At 42.1% G+C, this 24,203-nt stretch overlaps 1 protein-coding gene across 3 annotated transcripts in view; it reads right to left on the bottom strand.

The window, feature by feature from the left end:
- The window catches only part of gabrg2 (gamma-aminobutyric acid type A receptor subunit gamma2), a gene marked incomplete at both ends in the record, with an annotated part of 54,814 nt that overhangs the window by 12,710 nt on the left and 17,901 nt on the right, over positions 1 to 24,203 (bottom strand). For all 3 annotated transcript variants that reach the window (XM_083986219.1, XM_083986220.1, XM_083986221.1), the window contains 3 exons: positions 15,095 to 15,232; positions 17,609 to 17,691; positions 21,071 to 21,291. In XM_083986219.1, the coding sequence (XP_083842345.1) occupies positions 15,095 to 15,232; positions 17,609 to 17,691; positions 21,071 to 21,291 (442 nt within the window). The remainder of the gene's footprint in view (positions 1 to 15,094; positions 15,233 to 17,608; positions 17,692 to 21,070; positions 21,292 to 24,203) is intronic.

Raw genomic sequence — 24,203 nt, 5'->3', positions numbered from 1 at the left:
AAGCTTTCACCTTCTCAGACTTTCATCAGAGCATGGACATGGGTGCTTGCAATTAGTGAAAAATGAACTGAATATTTGAATTTTTAAGAATTTAACTGAGCTAATGAGGTACAGTATGTTAATATTGACAAAAGTTTATTAGGTGTCTGCTACAGCCATGTTGCTGCTAATTAATGGCTGCCTGCGGGCCAGTGAGTGTTAAAGGGTTAGGGTTTCATCACATTATCTGTCCTTATTAGCAACTGTTGTTGTTTTATTAGGCAAAAAAAAAAAAGAACTTGAATCTTCTCTGTTCAGATTTTCCTTTCCAGTCTTGGCATTTGTACATTTTGTTCAAGTCTGGAGGAAACGCTGGGTTTGGCAGATTTATCCTCCTCTCTCTACATGTGCTATACGGGCAAAGATATATGTTTTTTTGCACATGTGCTCAATCTGCCTGTGTGTGTGTGTACAGTACAGTATGCGTGTGTGTGTGTGTGTTTGTGTGGGATGAAAGGCGCCTGTTTATTTCTCATAAGACTGCAGCTGCGATATCAAAGCACCGGAGCCTTTCGTGTTTCGCCTTCCTCCTAATGGGAGCCCTCCGACTAACCTTAGCTAGAACTCCCCATCTGTCAACACCAACAGATGAGGGTGTGTTCACAAGACTGTTGTTCACACTCCATCTATACACATCTCTACTTTTTCAAGGCTGTTACCACGGAGGTCGCCTTTCCCTTCTCTCCATCAACAATAAATATAAAGGAGGTGTTATACGCGGTGCGATGATCTCACGGTTTTGAACAAGTATCCAGCGACACCCACGTCTCCAGTGAGCCCACAGGCAGCGGCGTCAGGCTGTAATAACAATCAGCTCGACTTGATGCGCTAATTCTTCCTGTAACTGCAGCACAACCAGAGTACACATCTCTGTTTGTTATTGAAATTCTTAACCCTCCTGTTGTCCTCCTGGGTCTAGGAAGTAAGGAAGGAAGGACAAAGGGAAAGATGGGAGGAAAGAAGGAAGGGAAAAAGGAAGGAACGATAGAAGGAGGGAGGGAAAAGGTTGGGCCAATTGGATCAAAAAGGAAGGAAAGGGAGTGAAAAAGGATTGTGGAAAGAAGGAAGGGGAAAAGAAAGGAAAGAAAGATGGAGGGAAGGAACAGATTTGTTCAAGGAAGGAAGAAGAAGAAGAAGAAGGTAAGGAAGGGAGGGAGGGAAAAAGGATTGTGGAAAGATGGAAGGGGAAAAGGAAAGAAGGAACGAAAGATGGAGGGAAGGAACAGATTTGTTCAATGAAGGAAGAAGAAGGAAGGGAGGGAGGGAAAAAGGATTGTGGAAAGAAGGAAGGGAAAAAGGAAAGAAGGAACGAAAGATGGAGGGAAGGAACAGATTTGTTCAATGAAGGAAGAAGAAGGAAGGAGGAAGGGAAAGAAAGGAGGAGGGGAAAAGGAAGGAAAGAAAGATGGAGGGAGGGAACAGATCAGGTCAATTGGATCAAAAGAGGAAGGAAGGAAGGAATGAAGGAAAAAAGGATTGTGGAAAGAAGGAAGGATGGAGGAAGAGAACAGATTGGGTCAATCTGACCCAGAAGGACAACAGGAGGGTTCAAATTCCCACAATCCATCCTGTCTTACCCACATCATTGCATCGCTATCAATTCCTTTCTGTTTAGAATTCATGAATGAAAAAACACTGACGACAACAGTGTGAGAAATCATCTATGCATACAACAGCTCCCCAAAAAACAAAACATAGTTTGTATTAAGATATGGTTTGAAGTATTTTCATTAGGATCCCACATTTCACTGGCAAAAGCCATTTACTACGAGCTGATGTAATCTACGGAGAGCAATAAAAACTTGGCAGGGATGATCATTCATCAGAAAACAGTGTGTTGCTTTGTTGTGAAAAGCCACAGAGACAACACACCCGAAAAATTAATACTCACACACACACAAACACACACACACACACACACACACACACACACACACACACACACACACACACACACACATGGAGTAGCCAGAGAATAAAAGCATCACTCTTCCAGTATGAGCTTTCTACCAGGGTGCAAATAAAAAGATGTTTTAGTATTATTAGAATATAAAAACTGTTCTGACATTGTGGACTTGATGAGTATTGAGCCCTCGAGGGGCCGATGCTGCTGATGCTGGTCCCGGTGTGGCTGTGTGTGTTACTGCAGAGTAGCCACGGGGGAGATCAGAGCAGTGAAACATGGTATTTCAGGATTTCAGTCAGAACAAGAAGATGATGAAGAATAAAAAATGGAAAAAAAAAGAAAAAAAATCTGTCACATGAGAATATGATTGTGTCGGCAGTCAGGCTGTAAATTGGTGCGGATGTGGACGGGCAGCAGAGACCTGAGGCACATGCTGGCCGTCCAATGAGCAGAGACGAGACAGACACATTGCAGAGCCGCTGACAGCCGGAGCTCCTCTGCTGTCAAGGGTCATATATATCACAGGCGACAGCAGATGCAATTGTGTATATATACTGTATATACGTATATGTGTGTGTGTTGTGTGGAGTTTTTTTTTTTTTTTTGCTAATGACCAGGGTTATGCCATGGCTGCTTGCTTGGGTCAACAATACTTACAAACAATGTTAACTCGCCACTTCCTGTGACCTGACTGGAGGCCGTGTCTGAGTGATTAACAAGTTGTTGTTGTTTTTTTCCCTCCACAGTCGCCACGCTGCAGCTTTTCCTACTCAACGGTGGGTGGCAAGATGATGTCAAGATGGGGAAGAAAAAAAGAAAGAAAAGGAAAGCAAAGAAAAGAGAAGAGAAGAGAAGAAAAGCCCCGGTATTGTCACGGTGAGTAACTGCAGCGTGATTAAACACCAGACAGGAGTCTACACTGTTTGATTGCCTTGCTGTTAACATTGTGTTTACTGTGACAGGGACAGATGATTATCCCTCTCTCAGACACAGTAATAGCTCTCAAATTATCAAGAGCAGGGCTGTTTAAAGGATGTATGACAGGTGGTAAGAAGCTGCCAAAACTGTTTTCCTTACCATTGTTAGAGGAGTAAAGCACAGAAAGGAGAAAAGTTGGTCAAGTTTTTTTTTTTTTCTTTTTCTGATGATGACGTCAAATGCTTTTATAAGGACTGAATGAACCTGCTGAGGTGTGATGGGGAAGATAAGGCTTTTGTATTGCGTTCGTCATGTATTTAAATCGGAACTTCATTCAGATGCGTATTACCAAGCAAATCTGTTATTAATGGTAATTATTACCTGCTGCGCCCTGTTGGCTCCAGCTTTCTTTCTTTCCATCAACACATCTTGTTTATTTTTGTTTATCATCGCCGTCTTTGCCACAGTTATTTTATTTCTCGACAACATTTCCCAACTTAAAACTCAATTAGTGAGTTTATTTCCATCATGTCATGTAATTAAAAACAAGGCCAACACATTCAGAAGCGGCTTCTCTCACTTCGCTTCTTGTCTAAAAACAGCCTCATTATTATTTTTTATTTTTAAAAGTCACACAATAAGAAGAGAATATGCGGTTCACACTCATTACATAAGCTCCCGAGTTCTTAAATTCAACTCTCACACTCTTTCCTTTCTTCCCGTGTTTCATATCTCAGCTCTTTTCTTCCTGTTTGGAATCATTCTGGCCGAGCGACAGGATTTATCCTCGCCGAACAGTCACGACACCGATGTACGCAGACTTATTTGTTACCACTTGTGCTTCTTTAAAAACGGAGGCAAATGAGCTGCGGCTCAAAATAAACACAGATAATTTGGGAAAAGTAAAAGCAAATAGAGGAGGAGGAAAGAATGTGAGACAGAAAACTACGGCACTGCACTGTTGCACATGAAGTTGGAATATTTATTTTTTCTACCTCTTCTCAAAAAATGATTGACAATGTGATTTATTCTTGACTGAGAAAGTGTTTCTTCTAAAAACTTTATTGATCAATCTCTCACAATTAGCCTTTATAATAGGAACAAAAAGAGGAGTGTGTCTGAAAACAAAATGATTTCAACTTTTTGGGCAACAGTTTATAATGAAAAACCCTGAACAGGTTGATTGACAGGTCCGATGATGACAGATTTTGACAATATTTTTTATTGTTCTCAGTAATATTTGCACCATATAAATATCCTTTTTAGTGAATCATCACTAAAGTGGTTCAACTGGAGCAATTTTACATGTTGGCTTTTGCCTTTATTGCTCTGTTTTAGACTCGTGCTGCAGGATAAACTGTACATCTTCCTCCAGTGAACAAATGGCCTTGATTTAAAAAAAAAAAAAAAGTGTTACAGCAGAGCTGGCAACTGGTTTGCAATAAATAGAAATTTACTCAGAGTAGTTAACATCAGTAGTAACAACCACTGGGGCTAAAAAAAAAGGTTTTTAACAGGAGCTCCTAAGGATCAAGCAGCCATGTTAAATGATGTTGTGCAAAAACTCCACAACAACATTTAATCCTCAAAGATAAAAAAACCAACAACAAATGACCACGTCTGAATATAAACGCTGGACTTTTTGATGATGTGACGTTGGAGGAAAGCATCACATCTGAACTGTAGAAGTGAACAGGCTGAAGCATCACTGACTCACTGAGCTGCAGATTAAAGTCACTCACCGCTTTGTCAAGGAGGACAATCAGAACCCGAGACATCTGACTCTGTTATTTTAGGTTGAGTAGGTTGAGTCAGATGGAGCCGGAGTTTCACCGACGTGGAATCCGTTAACAGTCGTGTATCTCATCTGATTGTAACGTCTGCTTTAATGAAGCGCGAGCCGACTCAGACAAAGAGAAAGAGTCAGGACCACAGGATGTCTTCAGGATGAATTTTCTGTCATAGTGGTAAAATGTTCTGCTCTTTACAAAGGCAATAATGTCATTTAAATCTAAATTGGATGGATAAGCTTAGACAAACAGTGCGTGAGCCAAGACAATCAGTCCCCAGTTCACTGCCAATGGCTTTGTGCTATTACAGATTAGAGTTTTGGATCCCTGGTTTTAAGCTTTAAAAATCTAATTAATCATATTCAACATACTGACTGAATTGGCCCAAACTACAACACTGATTTATTATGCCCGTGCAGACTCAGACTAAACAGTGATTTCATCGTAAGCACCTTAACATCCACAAATCTGTGCCAGAACATCACTCCGCAACAAACGGCAACACACGCGTTCGAAGACGTGTTTTCAATTCAGCCCATGTCTGGAGTTCATACATGATCCCACCCTGCCGCCTGCCATGAATATTAACACACACACACACACACGCCCCCCGCCCTCGTATGAATAGTTTCACTGAAGGTAACACATTTGCGTGGAGGCAGGTTAATCCTCTTAGTAAACAGAGTCCAAGCTGAGATGACTTGAAATTAAATTTCAGCCGTAGCCTATGCTAAACGGCCCTGTAATAAGCCTCTGATACATTATGGTATCTGTGACATGTATTAGCATAATATGCACAGATACACACAAGAGTTGTACTGTGCTGTTTCTGTGGTTTTTATAGCATGTGCTGCTGCTGCTGCTGCTGCTGCTGCTGCTGCTGCTTGTGACGTACAACTATGGAGTCTGCTGAGTTGTAATTCCACTGTGAGAGCATTTGTGTTAAAGCTTCCCCCTGAATCCAGGTGATGCGCTGTACGGTGTCATCATGATTCATTATTGCAATTCAGAGACGCCTCCTCTTCCTCCCGGTGTATTAACCGCCCAGACACGTGATGTTCCACAACTACTCTCTCCTCATTTCTTATGGCTAATTACTTTGAAGCCCTGGGTTGCAGTATATTACATGGGGCCAGTAAGCTGAGTGAGGAGAGTTTCTGGGACCCCAGTTAAGAACTTTATAATGATTAATTCTGGCAACGGAGGGCTTGGTCCACGGAACAATTGCTCCACAGAGTGGCATCAACTTTGATTTAGCCTCTAAACCTCCTCTGTCCGTCCGAGAGGAGACTCTGTGAGAGAGACTGTGCATTAGTGTGTGTGTGTGTGGTTTATGATAATAAATCGTAAGATTTCTAAAATCCCTCATTATGCATTTCGCTCTGAAAAAATAAGTCTTTGTCTTGTTTCACACTGCAATAACAGTTTTTATAGAAACACAGTGAGGACTACTTTCTAACGCCTGATCACTGTGAACGGTCCAACCTCTGTCAGTCAGTGACATGTTTACTGCAGCTATAATGATGTATGAGTAGACCTGTATTATTTTTAGTGGTAGTATTAAATCTACAGTACTGAGTTACCTGTAGTTTAACTTACTGAGCATCCACTATATTTCTGCAGTGTTGTAGGGTCAGATTCTGTACTTTTACTCTCACAGCTGTAGTTATTTTACCAAGATTTTGCATAAATCTTAACATAAAAACCTGCAAATGACTAAAAAACTAAATCAGTTTCACCTTGACTTTCTACAATGTTGAAATATTGTTGATATGTTAAAGCACTAGTAAAAATAAAATGGTAATATATAATACACGATAATATAACAAGAGGAGCAGTACAGTTCTGCATACTGTGCATTTTCAGTTAGGATACTTTAAGTATATGTTTTATTAGACTTTTACTGGAGTAGAAATGAATATTGAATGTTGGACTTCAGGTAAAGTTCAGGTTTCTTACACCTTGCTTTTTATCACTCTGGCCACAAGGAGCCGATTCTAAGACCTGTGGTGTGAAACAAGGCTGTTGGATTAACACCAACACTGCAGCACAGATGCACCAGCAACAAAAGCAGTTTAATAGAAACGTTAATATCAGAGTCAGTAGTAAAGTGACAGCAGGAGCAGTAATATTGGTCCAAGCACCTTATAAAACATGTTTAATATTAATCACAGACTGGGTGTTAATTTCTTTCTCCTTGCACCTTCAGCTTCCCTGAGTCTCTCACCTTCTCAGAAACTTCAGCTCGACCTTCGCGCGTTAACGTGAGAATGACGTCAAGGACGCAAACGTCCAAAAACAGAACCCGACAGCTCTGACCTGTTTTGATTTTGGCCCAACATCATCATCATCCTCCTCTTTCACTTTTTTTTCTCTGCATCTCTCTGCTTCATGACCTCCATCTCTGCCCACCGGCGTCTCACCCCCCTCCTCAAAAAAAAAAACACATGCACTAACAACAACAACAACAACATCCTCACTCTCTTGCTCTCACACCTCCCCCCTCTTTCTCTCTATTGCAAATTAGATTACTTTAATTCTGTAGTCAATGTATTCCAGTGTCCTAGTTTATGTGTGTGGTGCAGCTGCAGTGCTGCTGTGGGACGGTTTGGTGTCATTAAAGGAGATGATGAAGATGATGAGGGCAGTCACAGTCGTGTGTCAGAGGCTACGTGGAGCGGAGCTGCTTCTTCACACTGTATTATTCTATTTTTCTACTTCTTGACCTTCACTCATTGACTTCTACAGTCCTGTGTGTTTCATACTGTAGCGTGTCCTCGGCTCAGTTCTGCAAACTGAGAGGACTCGCAATCAAAAACATATCACAAAAGACAAAAGAAGAAAATCTATTTCTCCAAATGAGTCCTCCTCTTCCTCCTCCTCCTCCTCTGCTGCTCCGAGCACCACAGGCGCTCCTTAATATGCAGGTGGTGGTCAATGGGGAGGAAAACAAGAGCCTTATTTTCCCAAAGCAATCTCTCCTCCTATGGCCTATCACCATTCCCTGTTTTCAGGTGTTAATTACTGGCTTATTAGACTGTCAGCTGAGAGGGGCAGAGAGAGAGAGAGAGAGAGAGAGAGCAGAGGAGGGAGTGGGGGGAGTAAAAAAAAAAAAAGAAAAAAGGGGAAGAAAAAAAAGTAGGGCACAGGAAACACACCAGGCGCAAAATAAAAATCATCTTTCGCGAGAGTGAGCAGGGAGGAAGGGGTGAAGCTGGGTGGGCCGGGCTTGTACACAGCAGATACTTGTATATGTGGATACTGTTAGTGTGTTGGGGGAGGAGGAGGGGGGATGATGGGGAGGAGTGTAAATTGGTATTTGACTTGACAAAAGAGGGATTCTGGCTGAGTCAGAACATTTCTCCTCCCACTCCTGCCCATCACAACTATCACCAGAGAGAGAGAGAGAGAGAGAGAGCAGCACCACAGCTGATAGATTGTTTCTGTGCCTCTTTAACCTTTTTTCTTTGACAAGATGGAGGGATTGTCATCTGAGAAAAAGCTGCAACGCATCATTACTGTGATTAAATGACTGTTTTCTAATCCACATACAGTACGGAGTCACATTTTCTTTCTTTAGTTCATACTGAGCCTTTTTCTCTGACTCTATTTTTAAATTTTTTTTTAGAAAGTCATATTTCAACATTTCCCCTCCTCCCCTGGCATCCATCTGCATATTACTGAGTCTCACATTATTTCACTCTGAGGATGAAGTGTAACTCATCAATTCAAGCAATTCATGTGCAGAAAGGTGGAATAATTTCACAGAATATGTTTGAACTTTTCTCAGGTGTTTCATTAGATCAGGGATCCCGTGTCTCCATAACAATAAAAAAGAAGAAAAAAAAAAAAAAAACGATTGCCATTTTGGCTTTATTGGTTTTTGTCTCCCTCCATCTTTTCTTGATTAAACCAGGCAGATGGTGACGAGCGCTCGTACTTTTTCCCCCCCAGGAGTTTTATATTATTTCCTCTTTAATGTTTCTTTAATGTTATTGAACCTGATACAGAACCATCAATGACAAACTGACAGGGATTTTTTTTTTTAAAGCAGATTTGCTACGAATCGTAACACTGTTGTATTTAAACGTATTTTATTAATCTTATTTAAGAACTCGGTGACCCAGAGGATCTCAAAATAAAAAAACACACTTCTGGCAGCTGGACAACTCCGACTCCCTTCAGGGCTCATTCTCATGATTCTTCCCTCCATTAGTTTGTTGCAGCAGAATTGCATCTATTTTAGCTGTGTGTGTTTATGTGTGTGAGAGAGAAAGAGAGTGTGTTTATGTTGCTGAGGATAATAATATGGTTCAGGTCTCCATTTGCAGCGCAGCGGCCTAAATATAGAACAGCGGTGCACTCTGCCATAAAGGGAATCCTTTGGCATGTCAGAGTAACTGCTTACACGAGTGTGCTTATATATATATGTGTGTACGTATGTATGTACAGTATGTGCACACGGGTCTTGGTTTATTTGGCCGACTGTGTTTCCTCTCGCCGGGCGACGTCTTTTCAACCCACTGCGCCTCCAGATTCGCTCCATCAAAGAATCATCTGCAAACTGTGGAGCTCCGTAATCGGGAGAGGGCCACTGATGTGTCCCTGGGCTTTCTCCACTCAAACTGAATCACACAGGCGGACGCACACAGACAACAGGGCTGCACGCCATGGCTTTTGGAAGGTCACTCTAAGAATAGCTTTCAATACATGAAGAAAAAAAAAAAAAAAGACTCATATCCAGTGGAGAGCACACACTGAAATGTGCATGCAGGCAAATGGACACATTGGAGCATGCATTAGTTCATGGACACACGGGCCCAGACCGGAGCACTCTGCTCTGCACCGCTGACAAACACACACAGATGCATGTAGCGCCGGCTAATTCACATAGCTCTAAATGGACGTCCTGCTTCAACCATCCCATGATGCACTGCTCAGAAATGTGAGGCTAATTGCAAAACGAGAAAGAAAGAAAACGGCATTGATTCTCTATATGTTAAGGAGTAACATGACCTCCTGCTCCAGCTATAAGTGATGCTTTTGTTCTTAGCTAATTCATTCCACTAATGTGCAGGGAAGACGGTTAACGGCCCCTGCGATAGTATCCCATGGTTCGTGTGAACCTGAACGCACCACGCCACAGCGGCTGCATTAATCAGAGGCTCCAGACAAAAAGAATAATCGCCCATTCCTCCATAAAACAAATCACTCATTCATCTTGGTTCCACCCTTCTCTTAATCATCTCACTTTGTCTTTTATCTTCATCTGGCAAACACACATCTGTAACGTATTAAAGCACCTTCATCACTGCTGCCGTGCCACAGACGAAGCTCAAAGCCTCTCGTCCTCATGTGGCTGCTCGACCTTTCTGGATGGACAGACGGACGCCCGCCGCCCCTCGCATTTTTTTTTTTACTCCCCGTCCTTGTTTTCCATCATTATGTTATTATTCTATAACCTATCATCTCTGTGTGTCCCCGTGTGCACCGTCATGTTCCGATCATCTCTGAACTCCAGCCCGGCAGATGGACGAGAACACGGCGTCGAGCTTAACCCGGCCGCCGCCGAGGGGTTTAACTTTGAAGTTCATGTTTGCTGTTCAGCCTCCTCTGCTTCCGTCTTCTCCGTCCACCGGTGTCTTTTCAAGGGTCCTTGCTCTTCATAAGCAGCAGCAGTGTTTCTTTTCTTTTAATTCCAGGCCTGAGAGTGTGTGTATGAGTGTATACGTGTAAGTGTGTGTGTGTGTATGTGTTTGTAAATGCAGGTATAGGCTTCCAGGCAGCGCAGGCAGCCCTGATGTGAAGTGACATGTTGAGAGACTAAGCCTTTGGACACTGGCTGAGGGAGGAAAGAAAAACCAAATAAAAACAGACACAGCCTTTATAAAAAGCTACAACACAACTGCATCAGAGCAGCAGATGGCGTGTCAGCCCCCCTCTCCTCCCTCCTCCACCCTCAGCCCCCTTTCATTACAATATCACTCCATCCTTCTTTAATCATACATCTCCTTTTTTTTTTATCTAAAAAAACACTGGAGCTCACATATATGAAGGCTGCAGAGGCGTGACTGGCTTGTCTGATACGATGAGAGGGGATCTCTTCCTCTGGCTGTTTGCTGCAGTCATCATTGTCCACATCAGCCCAGTTCACCTGGCTGCCTGTCTGCTTAGCTCACCGTTACATCCCCCTGTGTTGTGTTGCCTCACCTGAACCCACTGCAACTGATTATATAATAATGTCAGGAGGGGATTTTTATTATTTTTAAAGATGAACTGTAACTAACCATAACCTCCCAGGCAGAACAAAGACACATGACGCCTTTAGCATGACAGCATGTCCACGTCCATGCAGGAGGAGTCTTAACTCAGGGACAGTGCGACGTGAAGACACACCAGCAGATGCCGAGAGGAAAGCTTGACCCTGGGGTCGTCTGGTTGGTTGGATCACTACAGTCTATACCCACAGGACTGGAGATATCAGCAGAATAATGACCTAAAGTTTTAAAGGGATAGTTCAACATTTTTGGCAAATTGGCCCATTGCCATAATCCCTATAGTTTTGGCAGTAGGTTCGTTACCTTTATTTGTCGGTGCAAGCTGTTTTTAGAACGGCGGAGCAGAGCCGCAAGCTGCTCAGAGCTATGCTACGGAGGCTAATGGGATTTCTTGGTTTCCCTCATCAAACTCATCAAATACATACATACATACATACAACAACTCCACAACGCTCTGGTGGACAAGTTGTGACCTGCACATTCACCACGCTATGAGATAACAGAACGTTACGAGACAGAGTTGTTTTAGAGGTAAATGCAGAGGCTGCTTGCTGAAAAACTGCCCTGACGGGAACGCGCATGAGCTGTTTTGCATGAATTCACCTCTTAAACAACTCCGTGAAGCTAAATATACCTGCAAATGTTTGTGCTAAATAGCAGCTTTCATGCAAAAATGCATCTTAGTAGCAGACATAAGACTTAAATATATATTTTATTATTTGGAATTTGGATGAAAAGGGAATAGGAAATGTAGACGTTAGAGGATGAAATTATAAATTCACTTTAAGAAACAACTTGAAAACATGAGTCAGACAATTTTATTTATTTACTTTTCTAATTTATATACTGTGATCGACTTTGGCTCAGTGAATCATGTCAGTGATGACAAAGTAGTAAAGCAGACACACTAGTTCACCTGGTTATGAATATAATATCTGACTACATCTAAACTGCCAGTGACACAGCACATTCCTGCGCAGGACCTTTCAGGAGAGCCGCTCCCCACCGCACGGCGAACACTTGAGATGACTAGCTAATTATAAGGCCCAAACTGACTCCTTTATGAGACAGATGTTGTGCTCATGAATCTTGAAACAGGTCAGATACCCAAACTGACTGCAAAATGAGACAAGAGGTCTCACAGCCACAGTCAAGGTTCTCTGCTCTGACAAGAGAGCAGATGGCTGTTTGTGGAAATAACGAAGCAGAACAGAGAGAAGGAGTCAGAGGACGCTGCAAATTCTCCAACACGGCTCATCCTCCTACACATATTGGCTTTTCATGTTGTCACTTGAAAAATGTTTTGATTAAAAACAGAAAAGAGAAAACTAAAGATATACAAGCATTTTAATTTTCTTTTTTTGCAATCATCTTGCACCAGTTCAGACAAAGACTTTGGTCCTGCAACACACAAAAAGCCAATCTCTCAAATTACAGAAGTAGTTACTGTCATGGCTACTTTGTGAACACAAGTGTGTTTCTCTGTGTCACTGGTAGAGCTAAAACTGTGAAATCTGATCCATTCAGTTGTGTTGAAAGCTTCATGTTTTGTCAACTTGTAAAAGCACTCATCATCATTATGGTAAATGTAAACGGACTTGCACTTATATAACGTTTTACACTGTTTGTTGCATTCACATTCACACAGCACCGTTTGCAGACAGGTTTCTGGATCATTAGCTCCACTACAACCAAACAGAAGCTAATGCACACTTAAACAACATTTAACACCTGCATACATGCAACGAAACTGGGCTTTTATTGTGAAAGAGAATGTAAGAGAGCGAGAGAGCGCCGCTATAAATGTCGAGACGCACTGATCTGCAAATGATAGAAACAATAATGACCTCAGAGCCACATGTCTGACACAGTGACTTGACTTTCTGCAGCCTCGCAGCCTGCAGCAGATGGAGAACAGCCAAAAAACTTCCATCTCCGCTCGATCGATACTCGCACACACCAGATAATTGAATATCGCATAAGAAGGTTATTCAAGAGGAGTTGAATGGAGGACAACTAGATTTAGTGGAAGAAGTTTCACGTGTGCTGCTTTCCATCCAGCTCCTCTGAAGGTAACAACGACCTGGTGTTGTTTGGGAACCATATGTCAGGTTTTATTTTTAATTTAGACAAACACACGCTAAGATGGCTGTATTTCCTTGAGCATTTAATAGCATGACTAATTAGGAGGATCTTTTACTCGAGCGAGACCCTTATTTTAAATTTCCTCTGTGTTCCTCTGAATAATGAAGCTGATCTAATGAGGATGAATCCTCCTCTGGCCACAGTTGGCCTCTGCTGTAGGTTTTTACTTTGCTTCACACATGAAGAGCACACATACATACATACGTCTCCTCGCAGAACATCACATACAGTACGTTCGCTTCCTGACGTCTCATGAATAGAAACACAAACAAACAAGAATGTGCAGCGCAAACACAGTTTTTTGGCCTTTCTCCGAAACAGCAGCACTGTCCGGGGAGAGCAGCTGTTTCTCCTCCAGCAAACATTTATATTCCTGCATATGTTGTGAATGGAGGCCAGCCAGTGCATCATGGGAAAAAAAACCCACCATGAGTGATGCAGCTGTGTTGTTTCATTCTCTAAGGTCGTCCACCATTTGTGTTGACTCTGGTATAATACGTAGATCAGCGATGTTTTAATCCTTAGAATAACAAGTGAAATCTAAAATCGACGTGTAGTGTTAAATAATAATACGTTTAAATACAGTTATTTTTCTGTTGTGTTGTTTTAATATAACATATGCTGTTATTCTCTGCCCTTTACAACAAAGCGGCTACAGACTACACTGATGTCATGTTCCCACCTCGCTCAGACAGAGTTCATATTCATTATGAAAGCAGAGGCTATAAAACTGAGGATAAAATGTCTTACATGTTTCAAAATTGCCTTTTAAATAATCTCAATTTGAACCATCAGGTTGAGTGAAATGGAAAAATTATTTTTGTGTCTCTCAAGTGTGGAGCTCCAATCGCCTTGAGGAGCAATAAAACCAAAAATAATCTTTGTGCATGTAAAATGCAGAAGACTGAGAAAGTTAAAGTCCATGTGAGCAGAGTCGTTATAGATCTTACAGAAAGTCCAGAGCTGCTGCAGATGTGCTGTCTCACTCTTTTACAAAACCACTTTCTAATGTAAAAAGGTACAGGCTGTAAATGTTATGAATTTCACTTGACATAAACATAAATAACACTACCCATCATGCCCCTCTTTCTCTAAAAGTTCATGTTGCACAAACTGTACTAACCAGATCAGGGACTGTTTACAGCGTGATAACAATAATGATAATTATTATAATGCTCTGGATAAATTCATATATTATATTAAAATGCACTGAGGACGATGCTGCCTGCACGCTCTTGCTGCATCAGATTAAAACATGCATCCAACATGCAACATGAATACTGGGTGGAGCAGCACGCTGTCCTGGTGCAAACCCTCACAATGTTCCAGAAATCTCTTCTCTCTCTCTCTCTCTCTCTCTCTCTCTCTCTCACTCACTCACTCACTCACTCACTCACACACACACACACACACACACTCACACACACACACACACACACACACACACACACACACACACACACACACACACACACACACACACACACACACACACACACACACACACACACACACACACACACACACACACACACACACACACACACACACACACACACACACCCCCTCTTTTGGTTTTTATTGTTAAAAGGGACTACGAGGAGTTTCGGAAAGCAGAAGTGTTTTCACACTACATTTCCCATGAGCCTCCGTGCACACGGTGAAATTCTTGGACCGGTGCAAGACGGACGAAAGCGAAAACATTTTCCAAGAATGTTTTCATTAATCAAGAATACGAAGACGATCAGATACCGTTGTAGTTCCGACCATAAACGATGCCAACTAGCGTCCAGGAAACCGAAACTAGGAAATGCTGGGCGAGCCAACCACTAAATAATAATATCAAGATAACTATAAAGACAAAACAATATATTTATAAAAAATTGACCCATTAACAAGTGTGGGCAACGTAGATACATCCACATTAATATGAGACTCTTTTATAACCAAAAGCAAACTCCTCGGGGTCTCTTTAAAAGGTAGAGAACCAAAAAACAACCTAAGGCTTGTGTTCCTACCTGAGACGGTCCTGACGATCTCGGAGGTGTTCCTCAGGCCCACGAAGGAGAACTGGTAGAGCCTCCAGGAGCGAATGTCCCCGACCTCCACTGAGCTCCTTTTCCACTTGTACACAATCTCCTCCCTGGGGTAGCCGTCTGAACAACAGAGGACACAGTTAGCATGACATGGAGCTTAGCTGGAACTCAGAGGAGAAAAGAAATAAACGAGACACACAGTGCTTTTCAAACAACCAGGCTTCATCCCTTTTAGGGAGCCGACTGATGCTTCCGCATGAAAACTGGTGCAAGGCTGTGATTCAATAAGAAACACACAGCAGCCCTGTTTCATTTCACAGTAATCCATACCCAGCCCAAGTGGGCAAGATTGCAAATAAACTGATTCATGAAAGAACTATTATATAATAGACTCTTGCACAACATCTGATGAAACAAAACATCTCGTCCAACTGTGTAGAGAGAAAAAAATATTGTTTTTTTTTAGAGAAAGAACTTAAAAGCAAAAATTACAAGTGTGATGCACGTCTGGCTCTGAGTCAGACTTCGCTGGCTGGCTCAGCGGCTGGGGGAGAGTCACTACAGTAATCACACTTATCTGATAGTGATTCACTTAGATGAGCAGATGCATTTTCGTAATCAAATCATATTTGTTGGTATTGAATTTCTGTCTTGGAGCTGAAATTGAAAACAGGTACAGATGAGCACCTTTTAAACAAATAACAAGCTGCATTGAGACTTTAATGTTTCCCAGCAGCACAGGTGTTAAAGTCTTCAGCCCCTTCTCCTCCAGTGGCGGCGGTGGTGGTGGTGGTGGTGGCGAGCTGTGTGTGTGTGTGGCCTGAATAATGCACATCAGCTTTCCTCAGCGAGGTCTTTAAATGGCCTCGTGACTAAAAGTGCTCTCAGACATCTGATAATGCCGGACCTCTCAGCAGAGCGGAGGATGGAGCGATCTGCCCCGTTCCACTTGCCGCTGGCGCATCCAGGACAAATAACTCTGAGACTTTTCTGTGGCTGCTACAGGAACTAACATGCTTCTGGTCCTGGATTCACTTTGGGAGAGTGAGTCTCCGTCTGGACGCTGTTGACGTCGCCTCACAGTTGAAAACCGCCACCGCAGAGAGAGAAAAAAAAAAAAAAAAAGCAGAGCTGGAAAATGAACCATGCCGTCTTGCTTTGCTTTTTTTTTGTGGCACGTGTTGAGAAAATATGCCGCGTGCTGACTCGCTGCACACCGCCCCACCCGGCCTGCTGCTTCTCAGACTGAGCTCCTGTACTGTACATCAAGCGATTTTTCAAAGTTCTGAAAACATCCATGGCTTTCATCAAATTTAAATGAACGCCTCTGTTCCATTTTTAGGCCTGCTCCCCCCCTGGCTTCTCTTTCTTGTTGCTCTGGAGCTATTTAGGAAGCATTCTCTCTAGAGAATTTCCCATGGTGCATCTCTCTGTAGGTCCATAGCAGCCTCATTAGCATAACTTGCCCCAACAGAAACCCCCAACCCCCCCACCACCGCTGCAATTCGCTCCTCACACAGTGGGGGAGGCACTGACTCATCTGGACTCGCGTGCCACTTGGTGAAATTCCTTTTCGAACCGTATTGACAAAGTGCAGGAGAATCAATCACCTCTTTGCCTTTGGTCGAGCTGGCAATGAGACATCTATTATTAAACCCCTCTACTGAATGGCTTCCATTCCTTCAATGAATTAAAGGTTCGGTGTGTAAAATTTGTCAAGGTTTATTGGCAAAATCTGAACATATTACCCTTGAATATATTTGTATAACTGTATAATCGCTATAAAATAAATTTGTTTGGTTTTCGTCGCCTTATAATTATTCTTTTATATATACATATAGCGAGTGTCGCCATCTTGCACCGCCATGTTTGTACGGCAGCCCGAATGGAAAATCCAGCCAACCAGAGAGCATGTTTCGTGTTCATAAATAAACCAACAAAGAAGAATGAGGAGGAAACAGCAGATATATCGTAAAATTGTTTCGATCTTCACCTCATCGCTCCATGCTCCTGAAATACAGTCATGGTAAACAAGTTTTTTTGTCCTCAGAGGCCACCGTCACTTTGCCGACGGGAGGGGTGAGTGCAAGCGAACAAGCGCTGCAAACTAGAATCTGAACGCACGTTTTACACACTGGACCTTTAATGAATGGATGAATTAACAAAGTCTTTGTTGCTCATATCTTTCATATTGTAACACATGAATACGTACTGATGCTGATATACCTTCCTATGTGCATCAGTCTGTGAAGCCCGAACACACACACACACATGACTCATCCAACCGTTTCTGTGCTGTGGTAGAAATAAGACGAGTGCAGCTAGAATCCATTGGTTTGGCCTCTTGCATAATTGTTCCTGTAACGTCTTTGTAAGGCTCATATGTTGCCTCCTCATGGCGTGTGTGTGTGTGTGTTGTGTGTGTGTGTTTGATATGGAACAGAGGAAGACAGGGCGGGGCGAGACAGTAGGGCATCAGCATATGGCCAAACTTACAGCTTGAAAACTCCAGGGGACACGAGTGCTCGTCCATTGGGAAGTTGTTCAGTTTAAGCTGGCACTCGGCGTCGATGGTCAACCTGCAGAGATACAACATTTTGGACCCAGTGACTCAGTTACTATATTAAAACAGAAAAAAAAAAACACAACAATAATAAACAGTGAGGTGAGATGTGAGAGGTCTGAACATGATTTTATTCTACAGAAACACTTGTTTACTCCAGAGATTTTTGCTGGAAAAGTCAGAATTAAACCTTTAACCTTATCAGTATGAACACCAGGCGTCGTTAATTAAAATTTCACTAAAGTAAATTGATGTTTTTCACGGCAACACGCGCGTCTCTTCCCTTCACACTTGGGGGAGTTTGAAGGCAAAGTCATTAAACTTCCCTTTAATGAGAGAATGACCTTAAACGACTTTACCCATCCGTGCACTCACTATTGTCATGTATCATTGTCCTCCGAATCGCGGCGGTCATCCTAATTAACCACTGGTTAAATTCACAGTTCCTTAACAAATTAATGAAGTGGAGGAGGTAGTGTTCTGCACAGGAGAACATCCATCACGGCTTGATTGAGTCCAGAGTCGAGTTCACTTCCTCTCCCGTTATCGCTGATGATATATCGTGGTGTCAGTGTAAACGTCCATTGTATTTATGACGGCAGACAAAACATAATAATAAGGACAATTATTATTTCCTTCTTTAATCCACCTCACAAACCTCTCCATCTGTTTGTCTCGCCCTGACAAACAATACACAGCTAAAGAGGCCAGAGCATCATCTCGTTCGCTCTAATCCTCCAACCTCCAGATCTTCAGGCTACAACGGGTCATTAGACAATATAGCTGTATTTTATAATTAGGCTAATATTTATTTATTTCATTAACGCATTTCCAAGCACTTCAACGCACTCAAACCGCTGAGAGAATATGGATGGAAAACTCTTTGCAGGAGCACCTAACAGCATCTGTTCAGGGCAGTGTATCTCCAGTGTTCCCCTGTCACACAACAACTTCCTGCCTCATTTGGTAAGACAGATTTCCCGCATGCTAATTAATGTCAAATTTAAAATGCTGAAATTTAAGATTGCCCCCGGCCTGTTGAGGATAATCAGGATCATAAATCATTTATGCAGAGAGGCCGTAAATGGTTGGGTACTTCAGGATGCTTTCTGTAGTACACACTTGGCTTGTTGCTCGTGATGAACTCCAGGAAGAACGAGAAGCACCTGAGTGGAAACAAACTGAGAGCGGTGCAAATTAAATATCAAATGCTCAGCCAGTTATGAGTTTATGCTCATCTATATGGATCTGAACTCAGCTCTCTGTCCAGACTCGCTTTCTGCATTTGTTCCTCAAGTTCCTCTTTGTGTTTATTGACCTCAGACCTGTTAAAAAGGTACAGTACATTATTGCAGCCTCCACCAAGTGTTAAAGGACAATTCCGGGCAAATTCAACCTGGGGCTCTAGTTTCCGAATATTTTAGGTCTAAATGATGGATTCTGAAGATTTTCTTTCTAATTGCTCCTGTTTTGCAGTAGTTGTGTCTGTCCCTGCATCGCCACGGCAGCGATGAATGGGAGTGGACAGCATTTCCGTTGTTGAGGCTGTTTACATCCCTCAAAACCACATTTTTTTTCCCACTGACTGTGTCAGATAGCTTCAAACATACACAGAGGGGTTTGTTTACCTATAGAAAGCCGACACGTTTGTAAAGGGAGATGTAGGGTTGCACGGTATACCGGTACTAGATTGGTACCGGGGTACTAACGCATTTAAAACGGTACCATACTGCGCTTAGATGGGACCGGTACTTTCATTCTGCGCCGCCAGCAGCGGTGACGTCGCCGCGTGAAGTCGCCGCATTGTAATTTGAGCCGCGAGGAGCGAGAGAGCGAGTCACAAACGAAGCAAGGTGCTTTTTATCATTACCGTTACAGCGCCACCTGTCCACGTGCCTGTGTTTGTGTGTGTGTCTGTGTGTGCGCGCCGCGCGCGAGAGAGAGACGGCCGCCACAGCCTCGTTAATAAGTTTTGTTTTTACCGCGGCTCACCACTGGCTGCATGCTCTCTCTGTGTCTCTCTCTCTCTCTCTCTCTGTGAGTGAGTGAGCACGGCGAAGCAGCGCTACGCAGAGATGAATTAACGGAACGATATTGCGTTGATGGGGGTGGGGGGAACAGAACCAATTTGGTCTACATATGGGAAACAATAAGTGTGTATGTTTGAGTAACATGAACATTTGTGTTTCATTCTATAAACTACTGATAACAATTTCTCCCAAAAATTACAACTGGTCAAAATAACAAAAAAAAGATGCAGTGTTTTCAGACCTCAAATAATGCAAAGAAAACAAGTTGATGTTCATTTTTAAACAGACATTTTTTAATTTAGGAAGAGATCAGATTAATATAGATGGAATGTTTATCCTGCAGCAGCAGTAACTGTTTACTGATTTCCTGTTTTATGGTCCAAAATTTTTCTATTAAAATAAAGCCAATAATGACATTTTTTGTGTTCTCTTTTTATGTGGAAAAGTACCGAAAAGTATCGAAAAGTATCGAAAAACATGTTGGTACCGATACCGGTACCAAAATGTTGGTATCGTGACAACACTAGGGAGATGTAATACAAAGTCTCACGAAGTCTTGCGCGAACTTGCGAAGTCTCGCGTGAGAGTCAAGTTGACGGCTAACTGTGTTTACAGGTTGTCTGAAGCTCCTGTTTGTTTTATCAACAAAGGAAAATCAACTCAGAGCCACGACGTCTTCGTAGGAGTGAGAGTAAGTCTGGATATTGTTTACTCTGCCTGTTAACAAACTAAGAGCATCAACCTGAGTCTTGTGCGAGACTTTGTATTACATCACATTACAACATGTCGGCTTTCTTGAAGTAAACAAACCATTCCGTGTATGTTTGAAGCCATCTGACGCTGTTTGTGAAATAAATGTGGTTTTGAGGGATGTAAAAACAGGTTCAACGGTGCTGTCTCTTAAAAAGAAAATCTTCAGAATCCATCATTTAGACCTAAACTATTAGGAAACTAGAGCCTCAGGTTGAATTTACCCGGAATTGTCCTTTAACATCCACGCCAATGTAGCTGATGCATGGGGAGGAAGAGTTTAGTAACCCTAACCCATATACTGACATTTCTATCTAGCTTTCTTCTTCCTCTTTGCTCAGTTGACACCAGAATTAATAGTTTCTGTAAATATTTGGACTCTCATTCATCTTAGTTTCAATTCTTCCTGCAAAATCTGTAACTACAATCACTTCCTGTTTATGTTTTGGTTCAGACAAACTAGTAGAAAAACAGGATGTGAAATTGCAACTGAAAATTCAAACTTTTCATGTGGTAAAAACTTTAGCAACAACTGGTAAATGAGACAATAAATCCACTCAAGTCAAAATCTAAGTCAGTGCTGTTGGTAACATCCCATATTAGCCATCGTTTTACCTGAGCGTGTAGAGTATCCGGCCGTCATTCCAGATTCGCAGCATACGATTGGGCGTGGTGATCCAGTGGGCGTCGGCCTTCTTCGAGTTGCGGAAAAACGTGTCGGGGATCCAGATCTTCCCGACCATGTTGCTGTTGAGACGCAGGACCTTCATCGTGCTGTTGAACTTTAACCTCCTGTCGTACCAGGTCTGGGCGAAGAAGATGTCGATGGTGTATTCCTGACGTCAAGAGGAGGAGACACAGTTTCAGTTTCAGTTTCAATGCAAAACATGCAGGTGGATAAAAAAATAAAAAAAAAGTCTCAGCTGGGAAGCAGAGCCATCACCAATGAGATGAGAGATGTAATGAGATTAAAATGTGGTCTCCGGCGAGCTCTCGTCTGTTTCCTCTGTGGGACGGAAGAGCTTTTCTTTGCCAGAGTGAACTCAGTGATAGGTGTCTATTCAAGCTGAGAAGTCCTTTTGTCACTGCTGAAGAGTTCTGCTGAAAAAGACCATCCTAACGCTTTCAGCCTGAAAATTAAATGTTCAACAGGGCAATTAATAATTCCCATTGTTTGGCTGGAGCATTATCTAACCTCCTAACCTGCAGTATCGGCAGCTCTTTGTCCCGACACTAACAAAACCTCCTGTCTCCCATTCAGCCGAGGCAGAACATGCACACGAGAGAGAGAGAGAGAGAGGCAGGGTCAGAGGTGAAGCTGCGCTCAGAGTGCAGGTGTATTCTGATGTCAGACAGTGACTGAAGGAGCTATCACTTCTTATTTATTTTATATCTTGGAGAGGTTGAGCCACGAGGTTCAGGAGAGTGGAGGAAAAAAAAAAATCTGTGGATTTGAGATCAAGAGGGCACAGAGGCATTAACTTAGTGACAAAGCTTAGCCCCACAATAAAGACAAAATCCATGCCAAAGAGTACTAAACGAGATTTGAAAAACATTTTCACTAGGCAATGTTCCCATCGTCGCAGCATCGTTTCTTTCACAAAGGCCGGATAGATAGTTCAAATCTAGTGATGAGAGAAAGATTGAATGCCCTGGGATCTTCATCTGGTCCTGCTGAGTGGGATAAACATCCAGGGTTTTTTTCTTTTCCTTTAACCTATATACTGAGATTTACAGAATCACACTGCTTTCAGCTGCTGCACATGCACACATCTATCTATCTATCTATCTATCTATCTATCTATCTATCTATCTATCTATCTATCTATCTATCTATCTATCTATCTATCTATCTATCTATCTATCTATCTATCTATCTATCTATAGTATCTATCTATCTATCCTCTGCTCATCAGAAAATCTCCCTAAACTCCACCACATTTGTCTCGTCACGGTGTGAACGCATTGGCAATCAGTCAACCTTTCATGTCAGCAGAATGCCCTCGTCACATGCAAACACACACACACACACACACACACACACACACACACACACACACACACACACACACACACACACACACGGACGGCCATCCATGCAGGCAGACTCCCTAATGTGAGCATAAACACGCATCCCCTCCCTGATCCCGTCGACGCTGCTCTTCACTGTGACTGCAGTTATTGGGAGTGGGTGTTTTAGCTAAGACCAATTGAAATGGAACGGCATCACGGTGCAGGGCCGACTCCTCTGCAGAATTACAATAGAAGTGGGTTCTCAGCAGGGACGTGCAGCACAAAACAATGACACATGAAACAATGCTGCTGCTGTGAGATTCGCGAGATCTCAATTTATAATTCTCTCTGTCTCTCCTATAAACCTTTCTCTCTTTTTTTTATTTCCTCTTCGCCACTATCAGATCCACAGTTCTGCCCTATTTTAGTCGCCACTGCAGCATGACAGCTCGATATTCAGCCCCTGTTGGTTCTGCGTGTTTGTAACTTTACCAGTGGTGATCAAACACCAACAAGGAGACGAGTCGACGGGTCCTCCTGTTTAAATCTGATGGTTGAAATTCAACATTTGCTACTGTTTCAACAGAGATGCATTGTGGATGATAATGTTTTTTTTTTAAAGATAGATACTTTGACCATTGGACCATTCAAACGTCCAGCAGCTCACACATATGTATGAAGTTTAGATTTACTGTCCAGGTTGTGAGCGAGGAGGTTGTACAGTAATGCAAATAACTCAAATTAACTGAGCTAGATGTGATACTTGGCTTTAGATGTATTTAAAGGCATTAAAGCAAAAAAAATATCATTCGACTGATTTTTTTTTTCAAACTGCAGTCAAGTCATATTCATCACGCCTGCAATGTGTTACACATTTTACAGGTTAGATCACATGACGCCTGCTAAACAAATAACACAATATGTAAAAATATGAGATTCAGTACCTCTCCACACATACTAGAACTACTGCTGCTGTTCTCTAATGCAGCCGTCAAGTTTAAATACTCCAGACCAGGGGTGGGCAACATTTTTTTTTATCTATACTGATTCTGATAAAGTGAAAGGTCACACAACTGAAAATTTAATTGAAACATAAAATACATAGTACAGAATAATGTTAAACTACATTAATTTAGTATAGAGATGATTGCTTTACAACAGGCTATTTGCCAGCACAGAAGACCTGGGTCCTCGTTAGGGCTGTGCAATTAATCAAATTTTAATTGTGATTTTGGCTCCAAACGATCTCCAAAGGTGTATAATCAAGGAAAAATGATTATTTTGTCCTTTTCCTGGACTACTGGGATTTTATTTTGAAAGAGCAAATGTTATGAGTCAATTTTGACTAGTGAGTTAGTTGTTCTGGTTCATAACCCCTCTCCTTGGATTTACACTCATCTCATATTATGGACTCTATGAACTCAAAACAATGGAAATCCGTCGTAGCGATTTCCATCATGTGTTCCTGAGTGACACAACTTTAATCCCTGCATATAGAAGAAGAAATAACAAAAACACCAACTCCACAGTCAGATACTGACAGAAACTACTTCTGTACCAACACTGGTACTTCCCAAATGGATAGTAATATAAAGAGTTTGTGTCTAAACCACGTTGCTGCAAAGTTTTTCATTGTTCTTGTAAAGTATTTATAAGAAAACAAATTATTTGCGCACTTTTATGAACACAAATGTTTATATAACATGAATTACACTGCAGCTGGTGAACAGAAACA

This window comes from Trachurus trachurus (genome assembly GCF_905171665.1).
Source record: "Trachurus trachurus genome assembly, chromosome: 14".
Classification (NCBI taxonomy): domain Eukaryota; kingdom Metazoa; phylum Chordata; class Actinopteri; order Carangiformes; family Carangidae; genus Trachurus; species Trachurus trachurus.
The sequence above is the reverse complement of the archived record's forward strand: the minus strand, read 5'-3'. Positions and strand labels throughout refer to the sequence as shown.